The sequence below is a fragment of the Ictidomys tridecemlineatus genome, chromosome 3 (genome assembly GCF_052094955.1).
Source record: "Ictidomys tridecemlineatus isolate mIctTri1 chromosome 3, mIctTri1.hap1, whole genome shotgun sequence".
In the NCBI taxonomy this organism is placed as follows: Eukaryota; Metazoa; Chordata; class Mammalia; order Rodentia; family Sciuridae; genus Ictidomys; species Ictidomys tridecemlineatus.
Window position 1 is genome coordinate 195,891,900 of NC_135479.1, and position 18,294 is coordinate 195,910,193.

The following is an 18,294-nucleotide window of genomic DNA, read 5'->3' on the forward strand; positions in this document are numbered from 1 at the left end:
AAACGTTTTATAAACAATTTAATCATTTTCTTCTTGTATCAAAGTTATTTAATCTTAGTAGTTGTTGATGGCTGTGTGTTAATGTTGCATTAATTATTTTCTCTTTTTTTCTTTCCTACTGTCATATTTTTCTTTTCCTTTATTTTCATATTTGTAACTTTATTCTTTTTTTCTTAATTATTTTATTCTTTTTCTACCTTCAAACACAATCTTCATCATGCAGATAAATGCTGTGAAGCGAATAAAAGTGAAAATGGAAGCCAGTCATGGCAGCTGAATGCTGCTGGGTTTTCTTTCATTATAGCCATAAGTTTGTCTTGCATATTTTAATGTTGTTGTTATGTTATATGATATCTCCTTTTGTGCCCTTCAAAGTAAAAACAAAATAGTACTAACAAGCCTAATCTAAAAAAACATCAAAGATTTTCTAAACTCCTCTTAATCATGCATGTATGTTAACACAGGAGCAATTAGACCTTTTCCTCTTACCCAAATTGTCAACATTTTGTGAGGGTAATTTATCAGAAAGCACTAAAGGAAATTCAAACAGAATTGTTTCTTCTAGTACCAGTTTCATGGAAAAACATGCATTTCTAAAGTTGACCTTGTTAAGTATCATGTCACTTGTACTTAGAACTTAAACTTTATGTGTTGTATCTAGTCTTTTTTCATTTGATTATTTTGCAAATGCAACTTAATATCCATAGCCATAATCATATAAGTCATAATTTGGTTGATATAATTGTGAATCATTTCTATTGATGTTTGTTATTGTTAAATGTAAACTTCTAACTAAATGAACATTTCCAAAATTTCATAGTGTCCACCATTTATACAAAACATAAACATGGTATCTTATCATATATGTATCGTTATTTTGTAAATATTTTCTCTTTATTGATATAAAATATCAGAAGGAATAAATATGAATAGGGCTTATTTTTAAAATTTAATACCAATTAATTTTTTCATTAAGTGAAAATATTTCTTTGTAATTGCCCCAGAGTAAATACATTAAGTTTGAATATGTTTAAAAGGATGACCTTGATTCAATGGATTCAGATTATATGTTCAGCCAGTATGAAGTTCTTCTGTTCTAACAACATGTGCAGTCAGTTATTGCATTTCCCTGGACACCTGGGAGTCAGTGGGTGTCCTTGTAAGAATCAAGGAGAAAAAAAAAATATTTCAGTCACTGTTTTCAAGAAGATGGTGATACTAGATTTTAATTTTAAAGTGGAACTCAATTTAAGTAAGTACTATAAAAAATGATTTTCATTTTAGTGTTTTCATAATTTTAAAATGAGAATAGTGTTTATCTTTTTACTTGCAACTCCATCATAGCAAATTATTTTTACTACTTATTTAGGAGAATTAGAAGCAACAGGATTTACATATTTGTCAAAGAGACCATAACTTACTTGATGAATTAAATGATTGGGATCTGGCCTTGAAATTCATTTATCAAGGGCAGTATTTTTAATGCAAATATATTCTCCCTGTTTTCAAATATATATATATGCACTTTTTTCTGCCCCAAAGGATTTCCAATTCATTCAGAAAGGAAATCTAATCATTTTCTGGGATGTTTTGTTTCAAATAACTACAGCTTATGTTTTGTTGACCAGATAACTACTTATAATTACATCATATTTTCTGATATTTGAGATTATAGAAGATATGTTCATTATTAATATGTATAAATGTTGCAAAAGAAAGGAATTTTAATAAAACTTCCAGGAGTTTTTTCCTCATTCATTATAATCTAACTTGAACTTTCAATAACTTACAAATATTTTCATGAGAAAGATCTTGAGAAAGTCACATGGAAATTATTTTGAATTAGGATCTCAAAATATTATTTTTGAAGTACATGGAATATGCACCTAATAATTTAAGACAAGATGATTTATTTTGAAATTTGACATTTCGCCAATCAAGGTCACCAATGGTGACACAAAGAAAATTCAAGGTCAGATTTGCATAGAAATGCACTGTAATATTTACAGTTTGGAAAAGAACATTAAATAATTTTTTAAAAATGTCATCTTAGAATAATTTATTAAGGGGTATGTGCATGTAGAATTTTTGAAGATCAAAGAATATCTTTTTAAATTCAGACATAAATAAACAATCTGTCCTTTGGAGAAATGTATAGTCTAGGTGAATGCTTATTTTTCATCACTGAGATATGCATAAATTCCTTGAAAAAAATTCCAATATCTAAAAATAACAGAATTGTGCTTGACTTCATTTTCATGAGAAATCAGAGAGCATAAAACTGTAAATAATGAACTTACTGCATTTCAATAAATGAGACCTTAGAAATTATAAGTTGTATGATTATTTCAAGCTATTAATAATATAAGCATTTCTGAATAATTTTTTTATTACATGGACTTTACCTTTCCTTAATGCAACCATGAAATTTGACAGTTTATTTTATAAGTATCTGACTGGATTAATGTGATTATTCATAAACAATACATAAAAATTAAAAATTATTTTAAGTATATCTATAGTTTAAACCAATGATGTTTTTCCATTCAATGGATTCTTGAATACAATTTAGTGTCTTAATTTGTATAAATATGAACTAGTGTATTAAGGTAAGTATAGAGTTAATTATATGTAATCAGAAATATGTATCTATGTCTAATGATGTTTTATCATATCTTCCAATGTTAAAATATTTTAAATCATTTCTCTTATCATATATACTAGTTATAGAGCTAAACTAATTTACTTTTCAATGAGATAATAATAATTGCTATTATTAGTATGTGGAATATCAGGATATCTATTTTACATATTTCAGAATATCTCCTTTTTTTGACTCCCAAACTTTTCCTATACTCTCCTTTACTCTATCTATCTTAATGGTTCCTCATTCCCTATCAAAACTAAAGTTATTTATCAGATCATTATAAGGTGCAAATATTCACCATGATGCTTCAATAGTGCTAACACAATATGTCCATGAGGTAGCTGTATATTTTTCTTCCTTATGCAATTTTTTCTTATGTGAAAAGACCTCAAATAAACTGCCAGTTTCAATACTTTCTATCCTCATACTATTGGTCATTAGGAGTAAGTATAATTTTATGTATTCAGAGTCTTTTCAAAAACATCATGTAGATGCACATATATTGTTACTGGTAGACATGAAAAAGGTTGAAATATCCAATGGCTTAATCCATTTATTAATTTCTTTCCTTTTATTCTCACTTATCCTAACATATCTCAAATATTTAAAGAATTTAAATATACATAAATGTATTGAACATTGGATTACCTTTTCATATGTGCATATTTCAATTTTATATATAGATATAACAAAATGTACAAAACATTTTTTAATATAAATTAGACTTTTAAAATATTCACAATTTCTTCTTAAATTAGTAATTAAAGTTAATAGTATGCATAATAGTATACAAGGTATATTGTTTGATTTAATTGGAAAAAATATAATCATTTAATTCAAATGTATTTCATATAAGAATACCCATTTTTTATGTTTGCCTTAAATTAAAACTTAAGAAAAATTCCAGCTAGTTCCAATTATGTATAATCAGATCTTTGCTTATTTTCTATTCAGCAAGATATATTGTGCATGAAAGAATTTAGCCACATAATTTTGAATATTGATGAACACAATTAGATCAATTAAAAGTATTCTAATTATTAATATAATACACTTACTTAAGAACAGAAAATAACATTTTAATTAACAAATATTTTAGCAATTTGAGACAGAAATTTATGACATCAATATAATCAATATGTTTGGGTCTAGTTTTGAAAAATAACAGCCAATATTATGCGTGGTAATACTTTCACTTTGTAGTAAATTAATAATATTTCTGATAATTTAAGATTGTTGTAACATTTTGAAATTTTTTTACAAAAAATTTGAAACAATCAAAATTGGTAGTTTCAGTTATACTATCAGTAGCATTATTAATTTGAAATAAATCAACTATGACATTACTTAGATTAAATATTACCATTTGATATCTTATAATATAATTTCCCTGAATGAATAAAGACACAGGATGATAAAGGAAATAATGGTCAGATTTTGTGTGTTTTATTATGGGGTTCATATTTATTAGGTATAATATAACATCCTTTAAACAATCTTTAAATTAGTCCTAATAAAGTGAGCCTTCTTTTTAATTTTTTTTTCTTTTCTATTTTTTTCTATTTCTCTATTTCCTCTCTCCCTTTCCTGTCATTCTCTGTATCTGTTTCTCTTTTCTGACCAGGAATAAATAAGATTTAGTTTTACAATTATTTTTTTCTATTAATCATTGGTAAAATTTAAAGTCTTAGCCCAATAATGGTACAGAAATATGTTATAAAATCTTCAACAAGTCTAATATATTTTGCAAGTAGCTCAACTTTACATATTTCAAGTAAATGAATATATAAATGCTATACAAGTAACTCTTGCAATGATTACAAAATTAATTGAAATTGGTTACAAGTCCAGTTCCAAATCTATTGTCATAGACAAGCTACTTAAGTATTAATACTTTATAGTTAATCTGAATTTTCATAAAACATTACTATTTAAATTATTGAAGTTAACTAAGGAAAAATAATCTTTCTAACATGTTAATAAATTCTGCTTCAAATTACCATCAAAATTAGAGTTTTCTGGAGTTCACATTTTTAATTTTTTAAATACAAAGATATTTTTTTAAGTTCTTAAATACAAAGTTATGGTATGCTCTTTGCTTAGTCTATATTATTTAAAACCTTGATGAACACATCAATAATCTGAATTTTATCTAAGGAATCATACATTTAGTTTAAATCTAATTTAATCGCTCTGAAATTACAGTAAATGTGTTTGACTTTGTTACTTTATTTTCCAAATTCTTTTAGTTTTGTCATTTTGTCTAAGACTATGAACCTGATGATGATGGTAGCAATGTTGTAAGTCTCCATGTCCCCTGGCTTTTAACTAATTTTTAAGTCAAAACTTTCTGTCACTAAAATGCTCCCAATAAAGCAGAATTGTTTTATGACGCCAATTTACTAATTACAAAGTGCCATTATCCAAGAAAATAAAAAGTGCATGCTTTTCATGTTCTTTTGGTATATCTGAGACAATACAAACTATATCTGATGTCCTTTGTTGATAGACTTTTTATCTACTTTGTAAATATATATTTATTCAAATAGAATTAATTTCATTTTAAGTGTGAATTAATTTTATGTTGGTTGTAACAAATCTAGGTATATTGCTAACTTTCTGAAAAAACTGTATATGCTCAAATTAAGTTCACTTAATCTTTATTATCCCATTTAGGTAATAAATTATAATGTTACACATTGCAGAAATTGCATAATATAAAACAGCATCACTTTAATGAGTTCACTTTCATTTCATGTATGTATTAAGTAGCTGCTATGAAATAATTCTTGGTCTTTTTTTTTCTCTAAAAGTAATACATTGAAAACTACTGTTTGAAATAACATACACAATTCATAATCTTATTTTAAGAAGTTTTTTATCATATCTTATGTTGATTTTATGTATAACACTTCTGTTTAAAATGACTATTTTTGATCACTTTAACTGCATTTGTTTTCATCACAAATTATTTTGAAAAAAAATGTACATGTTATAAGTGTACTGTCCTCAGTATCATCCTTATTTAAAACCCCCAACATAATATCCAGCACTATGTGTAATCCTTTGCATGTGTTTCATAGTATATTAAATGTCATTTTATTTTCTGTACCTCTGTGTCTCCATATTGTAATAAAGAAAACTGAGGAAAAGCTTTGTTATATGTGTTTTCTTTATTACTGGTACAACCTTTTTTGTCCTTGTGTGTTTTCATTTCTAACTTGATAAAAATCAACAGCTCAACAAATATTTACATAGCCAGGAAATAGTAATAAACATATACTCATTGAATGATTTCAAATTTTAGACAACAAATATGCCCTCTGACTTTATAATTATCATCTCTTTAAAAAGTTTAGAAACATATCCAGTGTTGTTTATAGGATCCTGGTTATAGGTTATCTTCAAAAAATGTAATCACACTGGAAGGCAAAAATAATCAGATAGCATTTTAATAAAGCACATGAACATGGTGAATAAATGCAGTAATGTAAAGATTGTTGAGTAATACTCATTGTTGGCAAAAGTTCATAAAACCAGACATAAATGCCTAAAGTGATTTTTCTCCTATTACTTTGGTTCATGCATGATAATTTCTTTTACTTTGGACAGCATGATAATATAGTTGTAAAAGTCACTAAGATTCTCTACTCATCTACTGCTAAAGTATGAAACAAAAATAATGGCTTTGGAAGTCTGAAATATAATAAGAATTATAAAATTATGAGCAGTTTGTATTTTGAACAGCAACTATATCCTACACTGGAAATGCCTTAAATGAAATATATCATTCATTCTTCATAAGATCTATTGGAAGTAGTATTTCTCTCATGTTTGAGAGGAGAATGGCAAGGCATAGAAAGATGAGCAGTTTACATGTTACAGATGTATCATTTGAACCCATTTCCAACATTTTCTTAAGAGTACTGATCTAGATACTAATTGTTACTTTTCACTACAGAAATTCTTCAAATACTTTTAATAGTGAAAAAATCAGGCATGAATTGAAAACTAATTTATAATCACATGCAGACACAATCAATTGTTTCATTGCTAGACAAAGATTGACAAATTAGTGCAAAAATTACAAGAGGAAATGTTTGTTTGCATGATTTGAATTTTTCTAGAAGTGACTTCTAAAAAATGCTTCATCTCTTATTCCAAAACAGCCCACTCCAGTCTATCTATCATGTATCATCTATCTACGACTTGTTTAAAAATATTTGTATGCATTTCATACTGAAATTTTAATGTACAACCTGTATTTGATATTAATATGTATACTTTTGAATACTGATCAAAGTTTACTGCACCTAGAGAAAAACAGTTGTTTTTCTTTCTTATTACTTTTATTTTTACTGATGGTGCATTACAAAGCAATATCAAATGGGAATAACTGTTAAGCATTTTATTCCTTCATTAAATTGTTATAACTGTTATTTTGAGCTGTATGTGAAGAAACTCAGAGGAGATTTGTGGAAAGATAGAAGTATTATTTTTATAAACTCTATTAAATCAAAACCTGAAAATAAGAGAAGTCAAATAACAAGTCACTGACACTGACATAGTTAAATAACTTGGGATATCTTCCTCATATATTTATCAGATTAAATAATTTAAACTTGGCATATGTATATCTCTAGTCTATAAATTATATGGTCTTGTGCCTTTACCTTGTTTCTTTGCTATTTTCTTAATTGGCCTGTGGAAAACATTATGTGTCGGAGGAAAAACCATGTATAATCAATTTGTTTCTATTAGATAAATGTTATCTTTTTGACTTAAACAATTATATACATTCATTTCCCATAATCACTGTGAACAAATATACACTATATCTGTGGAATCCAATAAATTTTAATCATTTTTTCTTATTTTTATCCATTTTATGGTAACATTTTAAAAGAGTGAACTTATATTATTGGTAGAAATAGGTAATTTTATACTAGTTTTATAAAATGATATTTTTTACTTAGTATCATCTAAAAAATCAGGTGTTTCTACTTCAGTATCTATTATTTCTATTTTAAGAATTCAAAATATATAGTGTAAACACTCATAATTTTTTATAAAATTTCTTTATTCATTTCTTATTTAAAATTGCAAAAAGAAGATGTTTATAATATATTTAAAATAGAAGAATATTTTCATTTCCATATTGTTAAAGTAGAAATAAAAATTATTTTTTCAAATTGACATTTGCTTTCAGTAATCCATGAACTAAATCTTAAAGGGGTTATTATTTCTCTTATTTTTTCGGAGGCTGAATTAGATATGTATACTGTGTGGAATGTTAAATGTAAAATTATCTGAGTTTCTTAAATAATGACAAGAAAACTTTTCTGCTTCACTGTTCTTTTTGATAGAAAACAGTTAAAATGTTGTTTAGGATTTTAATATACTGATCTGTGATTGACCAGCTCTGTCACGAAGTTTATTTGAGGGAATAGAAAATATTTCCCTAAAGAAAAGTATGATATAGATTTCTGATGAGTTCCATCATATAAAATAGCAAGGCTAAAAGCATTTAAGACATACATGTTTATTATTAATACATAACTGTGTTTTAGTTACTAGAGGACATGAAAGAATGAACCTAGTTTTTACAGAATTCTCAATCAACACATGCATGAAAGTCATTCCCTTAAAGTCACTCAAGCATCATAATATTTTTTGTACTTTTAAATAGACTTTAATTTTTAGAACTGTTTAGTGTCACAGAAACAATTGAAAGGAAGGTGATTTCCACAGATCTCTTGACATTACTCATGCTTTACGGTTTTCTGTATCAAACACCACATTAATACATTTTTGGCAATGGAACCTATCACCCAGAATCCACAATTTCCACCAAGATTCATTCTTGCTATTTTACATTTCTGAGTTTGGACAAATATATAATGACATGTACCAACCATTAGGCTACTCTCTTTAGTGCTGTCTACTCACCCTAACTCCCCTTCTAACTCTTGGTAAGCACGCATCATTTTACTGGTTGTGACATTTGCTATTTGTAGAATTTCATAAGTTGAAATCAGAAGGTATGCACCCTTTTCAATAAGCTTTTAGTTTTTCATTTAGTAATATCTATTTAAGGTAATATATATTTAGGATCCATGTATTTTTATGGTTTAATAAGATTTTTTCTTCATGAATAGTATTTCATGTACCTCCATTTATTTACCTACTAAGGGATATCTTGGTTACTTGCCATAATTTTGAAGTAAATTGAAAATCTATACTTCTATTTTATAATTGATAGTATAAAATGTACTAATTAATATAAACCATATAATAAGAGACATTATAAATGAACTAACATGTTTAAAACATGTAGTTTTAATTATGCAGGCATTTTTTTCCCCTTGGCATAACTCTAGAAATTTGAAGTCCCTAAGACACACTACAGTTAATATCTAAAACTAAAAATTTTGTAATCAGAAATTCCTAAGAGAATAAGAGTATAAACCATCCATGTATTTTTCTCTATTTTGCATTTATAGTCTTATATGATTAAAAAATGCAAAAACTTATAGTAACTGAAAAATGAACTAGATCAGGTAATGGTTAAGAAAAGAACATTTAAATTATTCAGTTCTTTAACCAATTTGGCCAGTATTCTTCAGATCCAGTCATTCAGATTTACAAAGCTCCCTCCTCTTCCTACTAGCCAATAAATACTACATTTTTCTTATGGGAAATAAGACACATCCAACATGCATTCCAATACATATCATCAGATATGAAGACTACTCGGAGAAAACAGTGCCCAGTGTAGGAATAAACTTCAAAAGTAGGAATTTGACTATATAATTAAGAGATCTAGCTCAGTGGTAGAGTGCTTGCATAACATGCATAAAGTCCTAGGTTCAATCTCCAGTACCTAAACAAAAACAAAACAGCCCAACTTTATTGCCAGGTGTGGTGCAGCACTTCTACTCTCCCAGAAACTCTGGAGGCTGAGATGGGTTTATCACAGATTTGATAAAAACCTCAACAACTCATCAAGACCCTGTCTCAAAATTAAAAAGGAATGGGGATGTGGCTCAGTGGTAAAGCACCCCTGGATTGGATCCCGAGTACTCCCACCCACTCAAAAAAAGAGAGAGAGAAAGATATAGAAAATATTTTGTATGCTTTTTATTTCTTTTTTTTTAAAGGAGAAGTTTTGTCACATGTTTAATTATGTGATATTCAATGTAGATAAGGTAATAAGTATCTTATTGTTCAAGGACTTCACATATTCCAAAATTTCTCGTGGTTTATTATTGCTCCAGATTTGTTAAAATAACCTCTAAAATATAATTTCTAAAGTTTTCAGTAATTTGAAATGTTTACCACAAGAAATCTGTTTTCTACTCTTTTGTCTTCAGCCATGCTTCCCCCCCAAAATTAGCACAGTTTATTTTCTTTAATTTTGGTTCTTATTTTCTCACATCAGATGATATCAATAATTTGAAGATTTGCATAGAAATTTCTAGAGAGGGTATTTATTTATATTTTAGGTTGTTTGCTTTTTATACAGAGTTATTTAAAAGAAACACTAAAACCTTAAGGCATATTGGAAAGATATTTAAATAGCAGTGTTAACATGGTGGACCACTTAAAATGTCATTCCAAGTAAAAGTATGCAAAACATAATCACACATACATGTAATATAATTTTATAATATTAGACTCTGGTATTCAGTGCATTTTAATGACAATTAATTATTATTGTTTTTTCAATCTCTGATCACATACAAGAGGCTGGATCTAACTGCTTCCTCACCTTTCAAACCAAACATAGTTAGAGAATTGGCATGCCTGTATAGACTATGGAAAAGAAATGGGCATGGATAAGAGAGAAATTAAGAGTAGCTGCGTTCTACAGCCACTGCTGTAGCACAGACCTCTACTAACTGTTCTTAAAATTGCAGCTGATTCTGTTTCCTGAGCTGAGCACATTTAATGACCTCCTACCATTTTTTGATCACAATTTCTAAATTTTGTTGTTGTTGTTGGCACTGCTACTTTGTGACTTTTATTTTATTTATTTGATTACATATTACATTTCAAACTCATTCTCCTTAATCTCCACATCCGTCACTTAATGAAGCCCAGCTTCCACCATTCATCTCCCATATCCCATCCTTAATATCTGTACATACCTGCTAATCACAAGTATATCATATATTTTTATACTTTTTTTAAAATTCATGCTGTTTTGTGATAGAAATTGAATTCTGCCATAAAATGGAAGGTTTCTCCTCACTCTTCAAAACTTTCTCAATTGTATTCTCTATCTTGCTTTGTTACCACCAGCCATGAACTTTATACTTATCCCAAGTTTTTGTTCTGATTTTTGTTTTGTTTTGTTTGTTTTTGCCAATAGGAAAGCAATGAATCACACTACATTCTAAATTGTGTGTCTTACAACTTCCAATACATTATGATCTCCCATAGAAGAAAGTCATCCGTGTAGTTCTTATTTGAGCTTTCAAATAACCATTGTGATGAATTAAATGATGAGTGCAAACTTTTTAACTAATTTATCACTGGGTGAGAAAATATGACATTTTGTAACATCAGAATGCAAAAGATACTTTGAAAGTGTATTTAGTTTATAATTCTCCTTTAGTATACAACCATATATAGGAAGATAAAGTGTTATGGGGAAAAGTATATAATTTTAAATATAAATGCTATTTAAACAATATGTAAATGCTATTGAAACAGTATACATTACTAAATCAAATGTCCTCTGTAAGACAGATTTTCTTGCCCTGAAACAGATATTAAAGGGGATAAAAATAGTTTGGTTGATCATTGCTCCCTTTTTAATCCTTCTTCCTACAAAATACTATCTCTAAGTAGTGCAAAGTGATTTGAAATAAAGGTTTGGGCTGCTATTTATATGTAAAATAAGTAGTGATACATGTAACAGAGTATTATGATGAGCCCTCAGGAATACTGGAGAATAGAGACACGATGGAGAAGAATAAGTGATGAAAATATAGTCTTTATGCCCCTTAAAAGCAGGGGTGTGAGAAAATAAATTTTGGTAATAAGCCATGGGTTGTCTGTATCAAGAGCTTACAATTTATGAGCCTATTCATCTGAGTGCACATAAATAAGTCCATATAAAAGACAAGAATACTTTATAAAAATGTACTGAAAGCAGCCTGAGGATTTAAAATATACATGGATAACCACATTAGACTTTACCAAATATAATCAAGTTCTGTTAAAACATTATGGTTAGCTTCCCGCAGCTCGCAGCTTCTCCTTGTCTACAGGCAGGAACTCCAGTTCCTGATGCAGGCTCCACTTGGCCTGAAGGGCCATGATCAGCTTCTCTTCCTGCTTCACATGCATCTTGACCACCTTGTACAGTTCTGGAATACTCCCTCCTCGAACACAAGTTAGATCATGCTACTCTTTCCCACAAAAGAAATTCCTGACCCTGTCATACTTAAAATATAAAATAATAAGATGTTGTATCTTTTAAGTCCTCCCCTACCACTCTACTCACCCCATGTGTAGGCAGCACTTCCCCCTGCAGTGATCTCCTCACTGTACTCCAAAAAATTCCTCCTCACTCCCTTTATCTTTGCACACACCACTTGCTTCTCTTAGAAGAGCCTTTATTCCCTTCTCTGACGAACTTCAGACCAGTTCAGATTTCACCTGCTTAATGAAACATCCCTAGGTATTCTAGGCAGTTAATCTCTCTATTACATGATCTTCATAGGGTGTGAAACCGCTTACCCCTGAAAGGGATTCACCAGATTGTTCCTTTATTAGTTTATTCATAGTCCTACCTTCTCTTTTGTTACGGAGCACCGTTAGGACAAAGATTTTGCATTATTTAGTTTTATATAATATTAGCAATTACCAATTGTTCTCATACATAGTCATTGCTCAGTAAATATTTTGAGAATGTTCTGCAACAATCAATCCTTATTATATAATGGTACATTAATTTTAAAATGTATTCTTTTAGAAAAATGTGTTTAATAAATTCATTATGAAAGTTCATGGCCTGGGGATGTGGCTCAAGGGGTAGCATGCACGCCTGGCATGTGTGTGGCTCGGGTTTGATCCTCAGCACCATATAAAAACAAACATGTTGTGTCTGCCGAAAACTAAAAAATAAATATTAAAAATTCTCTCTCTCTCTCTCTTTAAAAAAAAATATTATTAGTAAATTTTACCTATAATATTTAAAATCTGAAGTTTTCAAATCTCTCAAATAATATGTGGACACTGCTAATACTATTATAAAAGAATTAAGAAAACTAAAAATTTATAAGAAATAGATTTCAATTTAAATGTATTAATGTTTCACATGAACTTTACAATTTATTTCTAGACCCATTAATATAACTCTATGAACTATATATATGATCATTTGAAAATAGAACAAATTATTTTGCAAAAATATTAAAAACTAAAAATTCTCAGACTATGCTGTTTTAATTTCATACCAATATGAACTTTACTCATTATTATGATGTAAGTTTATTTTTAATATTTTAAAAAATTATACTTAAAAACTTTTTTCTCAGAATATAATTTATTAAGATTTCTGTAGCTTTTTTTAGGATAACAACATTCTTTTAACAACTATTACAGATTTTATTACCATTGCATATTTTTACCTTTAAAATATTCATTGAAAATTGCACAAGACATGTTCTGCCCACACAGTTTTCAGTGAATTCTCTGTCCTTTTATATCTGAATAGCATAAACTTCAGTGAACTTAAAAAAATTGCTAAGTCTATTTCATGAGGAAACTGGAAGACATAAATACTCTTTTAAGAATCTAATGAATGATATGATGTTCCAAGATATGGCAGATTAAAAGATGAGGACATAAAAGAAACATAATCTTTATTTTAGGGAGGCAAATTTCATCCATTTTGTATTACCTTTTGATAGCTTGTATCTTATTTTCTACTTTTTGAAGAAGCATATGTCTGAAAAAAACAGTAAAATAAATGTAACTGTGACAATAACAAAATAATAATGTGCACTAGGAAGACAAAATGTATTATAATTAAAGAGTATACAAAAAAATACATCTATCCCTTTACTGAACAAAAGTCAACATCACATTTGAGCAACAATAAGTATGTCTAATAATCATATGGCAGTCATTTATTTTTAGTTTGGTTGTACAAAGATCAAGAATGTCTTTTAAATGGCATTTAAGTGTAAGAGAATTACCAAAAAGAAAATTTACACTGTAAATAAAATAAATAAATTTATAAAATAATGATATTTAAAAAATTAAATTATTCTCTTTATTTGAGTTAAAAAATACACTTTTATGAACAATTTGTAAGGTGGTTCTAATACTTAATACTCTTTTTAAGAAATATCTTTTTGGTTTTTTTTTAGTTAAACATAGTGATAGGATTCGTTTTGACATAATTATAGAATAATGGAATATAATTTGTTCTAATTCAGTCCACAGTACTTCCATTCCCCCTCTCCTTTTCCTTTCCCCATCCCCACCTTCTTTTCAGATCATCTTTCTGATATTTAATTATGTGATTTTTGTTGTTGTTGTTGTTGGTGGTGGTGGTGGGTTTTTGTTTGTTTTAAATCAATGTCTTATGGATGTGAATGATGATGAGATTCACTCTGGTTTACTCATATATGTATGTAGGAAAGTTAGGACAGATTTATTTCAGTGCCTTTCCCTGTCCCACCTGTCCCTTCCTTTATTTCATTCCCCTTGGTCTACTCCATAATATATATGTAAAAGTAAAAAAAAAAAATGGAAATGATCCTAAGATGTAGACCTTAAAAAGAGAGTTTATCAAAAACAACTGTATTTCAAAATTTTTCTGGACTGGCGGTATAGTTTAGAGTAGAGCATGCACTTAAAATGTGCAGCACCCAGCAGTGAAAAAATAAATTAAAAAAGAAAAGAGAAAAAAAAGAAAAGTAATTAAGTTTAATTAGAAGTTGTAAAATATGGATTTACATTTTATAACTGTTTAGGTAAAAATAGAGATATCTATTTAAAAACTACTATAAACAATAACAAGAAGGTACTACAAATAAAAATGTCTGTAATAATAGATATGGCAAATAAATAATGACATTTATGTAAAGCTTACTAATTCTCAGAAAGCTTTCATACATGAGTTTAAAGGAGCTTTTTTTTTAGAATGCATGAGTATTGGAATTGATATTTTATCAATAGTAAAACCAAGGATAAAATAATGATTTTATTTAGATATTTTCACAGATAGTGCATGGGTTGCTGATAAGTAAAAACACAATCTACTGTGAAAAAAAACAAAGATATTAGAAATCTAGTCATGTATATATATCATCTTTCTAAGTTAATTTTAAAGTGCACTGCATTTTTATGCATACAAATACTTTATATTACCCGTTTACACTAAAAATTAAAATGTAGTTGGGAAGGTACACTTAATCTATCTCTAAATGTATATAGGAAGTATTTTTTAAAGTAGCCTAGAGAAGGCCAAAACTTTAAAATTCAATCATAGTTGCTGTAGAGTTTGTAGTTAATTTAATTTTGAATAAAAGGAGTATCATATTTTACATCATCCTTGCTCACACAATTTGCTATGATTTTCTTCTTTCTAATTGATATAGTGAGTGTTGACATTGAAAGCGTCAGATGTTCAAAAATTTTTTTTCATACAGGGTAATTAAATACAAATCAAATTTCAATGTACCCATCCATTTAGAGGTGCACATTGGATAGCATAAATGTTGGAAGAACCTCCCCATGTTACAGAAGGGAATTGTAGAGTTTAGATAAATGAAAAGGTGTCATATCATTCACAGATTACTAATGTCAGTGATTTCATAAAAAACTCAAATGAATTTTATAACCCCAGTGAATCAATTTTTTTTCTTTTTTTTCTATTTGTGATTACAATCTGAAAATAAGGTCTAAATATCATGTTTCAAATACATAGAAATGGGTGTTGGAGAGTGAAATTGATCAAACTTTGTTTTTATATATGTGTATTAGGTCATAATGAAACCCATCATTCTGTATAATTGAAATGCACCAATAAAAGTAGATAATTTTGGAAAAATTTTTCCTAACCACTTAAAATGTATTACAAAAATGTATGTGGTTTTATGTGGATTGATACACATTTATCATCCTCCATTTGTTTAATTAAGAAAATTACTGAAGTCCAAACATATATAATTTTTAACTAATTAAAACTATTCAGTAATTAAGTATATTTTTAGTAGGATATAATCATCCCTGTAAGAAACATTAGATATCCCTTTACACACTTCCAAAGGATTGGAAAGTACATTAGGTATCACTATGAAATTCAACAATGAAAATAAAATTCCTAGATATTCATAAATGAAAATATTTCAATCCTCCTGCCTCAGCCTCCTGAGTGGTTTGGATTATAGGCAAGTACCATGGCACCAAGTTAAGGCTGAGTTTAATGACTTTATTACTAAATGGTCATACAGGTATGGTCAAATACAATTAATTTCATTAAAATGCATTCAGCATTTCAGTAGAGAATTTTATAACAGAAAAAAGAAAATGTATATATTTAACAAATTTGATTTAACTTACTTTTCTGAATTTAATACTTTTTAAAAATAGAAACTAGAGTACAATGACATAAAGATCTGAGAAACTAGATCAATTGAGGTAGTTAATTGCCAAATGAAATGAAGTTTGAATGATGCAGTGAGCAAGAAGTTAAATAAACTCAGACTGATCCTCATGTTTGCTCTCTTTATATATTTTTGTTTGTTCTTTTTAGTTATAAATGACAGTGGATTCTATTTTGGCATATTTATACAAACATGGGGGAAATCTTATTCTAATTAGGAACCCAGTCTTGTGGATGTAGATGATGTTGAGACTCACTGGAGAGTATTCATATATGTACATAGGAAAGTTAGGTCAGATTCATTCCATTGTCTTCCTAATCCTACCCTTTCTCCCTTCTCTTCATTTCCCTTCCTCATTTTTTATTTCAATACTAAAATATGAGGCAAAGATAGATGTTAAGCTGTTTGATTCCTAAATTATTTATTTTTATTCAATTCCAGTGTAAAGTCCATGTTTCATGAGAATGGTTTTAAATGATATCAAAAAGCTGGAGGCAGAAATACAAGTTATATAATTGATATTCTGGTATCTCATTAAATGGTTGTTAATTATTACTTGATTAATAAAAAAGGTGAATGGATACAAATTGTATAATAATATTACAAATTTCACCATATCTACCAAAATATATTCCTATATTTTACTATTTCATGGTGAGTGTCCAATATAAAATATTGACTACAACAGATACATAAAAATATAAGACCTAGAGTTAAATAGTCTTTCATTTCAACATTTCCAATTTTATGGGTTATTATATGATTTAGGGCACTGACATTTCTGGACCGCAGTATTCCCATCTGTAAAGAAGACCTGATAATACTGTTATTTTTTAGGTAATAGTGTGTCATACAAATTATGGTATAAAAAACTTTTGTAAATATTCTGAAAAACCTGAAAAAGAAAAAAATTAATTTAAAGTAATTTTAAAGTACTTAATGTTTACTTATACTCAATTCCAATTTATTGAACATTTAAGCCACAATTAAGGCACAACTAAATTACAAATGAAGAAAATTTGTCTCTAAAAAAAAGTCACTGCTAGTCTTCACATTATACTACTATCATTTTATAGGTGGCTATACTTTTGAAAAATCAATATTTTAAATAAAATTTTCATAACAGTAAATTTGTGGAGAAAAAAATAAAAATTTAGCTTTTATAAATATTATAGTCTACCTTATAGGATAGAACAAATATAAACATTTGAGTATATTTTTAAGCTATTTTTTAAATATAAAAGCTACTTTTTATATTTTTTCTTTATTAGAGCATTATAATTAAACAGTATTTTGGGTTCATTTTGTGAAAGTCATTTCAATTAAATTCCCCCTACACATTTCCTCTCTCCTCCCTCCCCCTATTCTCCCTCATCTACTTTACTAAACTTCTTTTTTTTTCTACACTTATATAAATGTAAAATTTTCTTTGGTACCTTTATATAGGAACATAATTTTGTTAAATTCATTCCATATTTCTTCTCCTTCTCCTTTCTTCTTCCCTCCCTCTCATTATCTTATTTATACTCCATTGATTTTCTTTTGTTCTAGCTTTCACATATAAGAAAAAACACTCAACCCTTGATTTTCTGACTCTGGCTTATTGTACTTAGGATGATTTTTCTCCATTTACCCACAAAGGCATTATTTCATTTAGCATTATATGCTTCAGTTCTATCCATTTACCAGCAAATACTATACTTTCATTCTTTATGGCTGAGTAAAATTCCATTGTGTATATATATACCATGTTCTCTTAATTCATTCATCTATTCACAGGTATCTGGTTGATTCCACAATTTGGCTATTGTTAATTGTACATTGAAGTGGCTACATTGCCACAGTATGCTGATTTTAGATCTTTTGGATAAATATCTAAGAGTGGGATACATTATTCATATGGTAGTTCCATTCCTAGTTTTCTGAGGACTATCTACACTGCTTTCTAGAGTTGTTGCACTAACTTTCAGTCCACTCAACAATGAAAGAGTGTAGCTTTTTCACCACATTCTAGCC

General features: G+C 28.2%; 1 protein-coding gene across 2 annotated transcripts in view; it reads left to right on the plus strand.

Annotated features, from left to right (window-relative positions):
* The window catches only part of Ncam2 (neural cell adhesion molecule 2), a 477,943-nt gene that overhangs the window by 437,641 nt on the left and 22,008 nt on the right, over nucleotides 1–18,294 (plus strand). The window contains exon 16 of one of the 2 annotated variants that reach the window (XM_078044488.1): nucleotides 224–5,799. The exons of the other annotated variant lie outside the window; for it this stretch is intronic. Coding sequence (XP_077900614.1) covers nucleotides 224–330 — 107 coding nt within the window. The 3' untranslated portion in view covers nucleotides 331–5,799. Of the gene's footprint in view, nucleotides 1–223; nucleotides 5,800–18,294 lie in introns of those variants that run through there. 2 annotated transcript variants of the gene reach the window in all.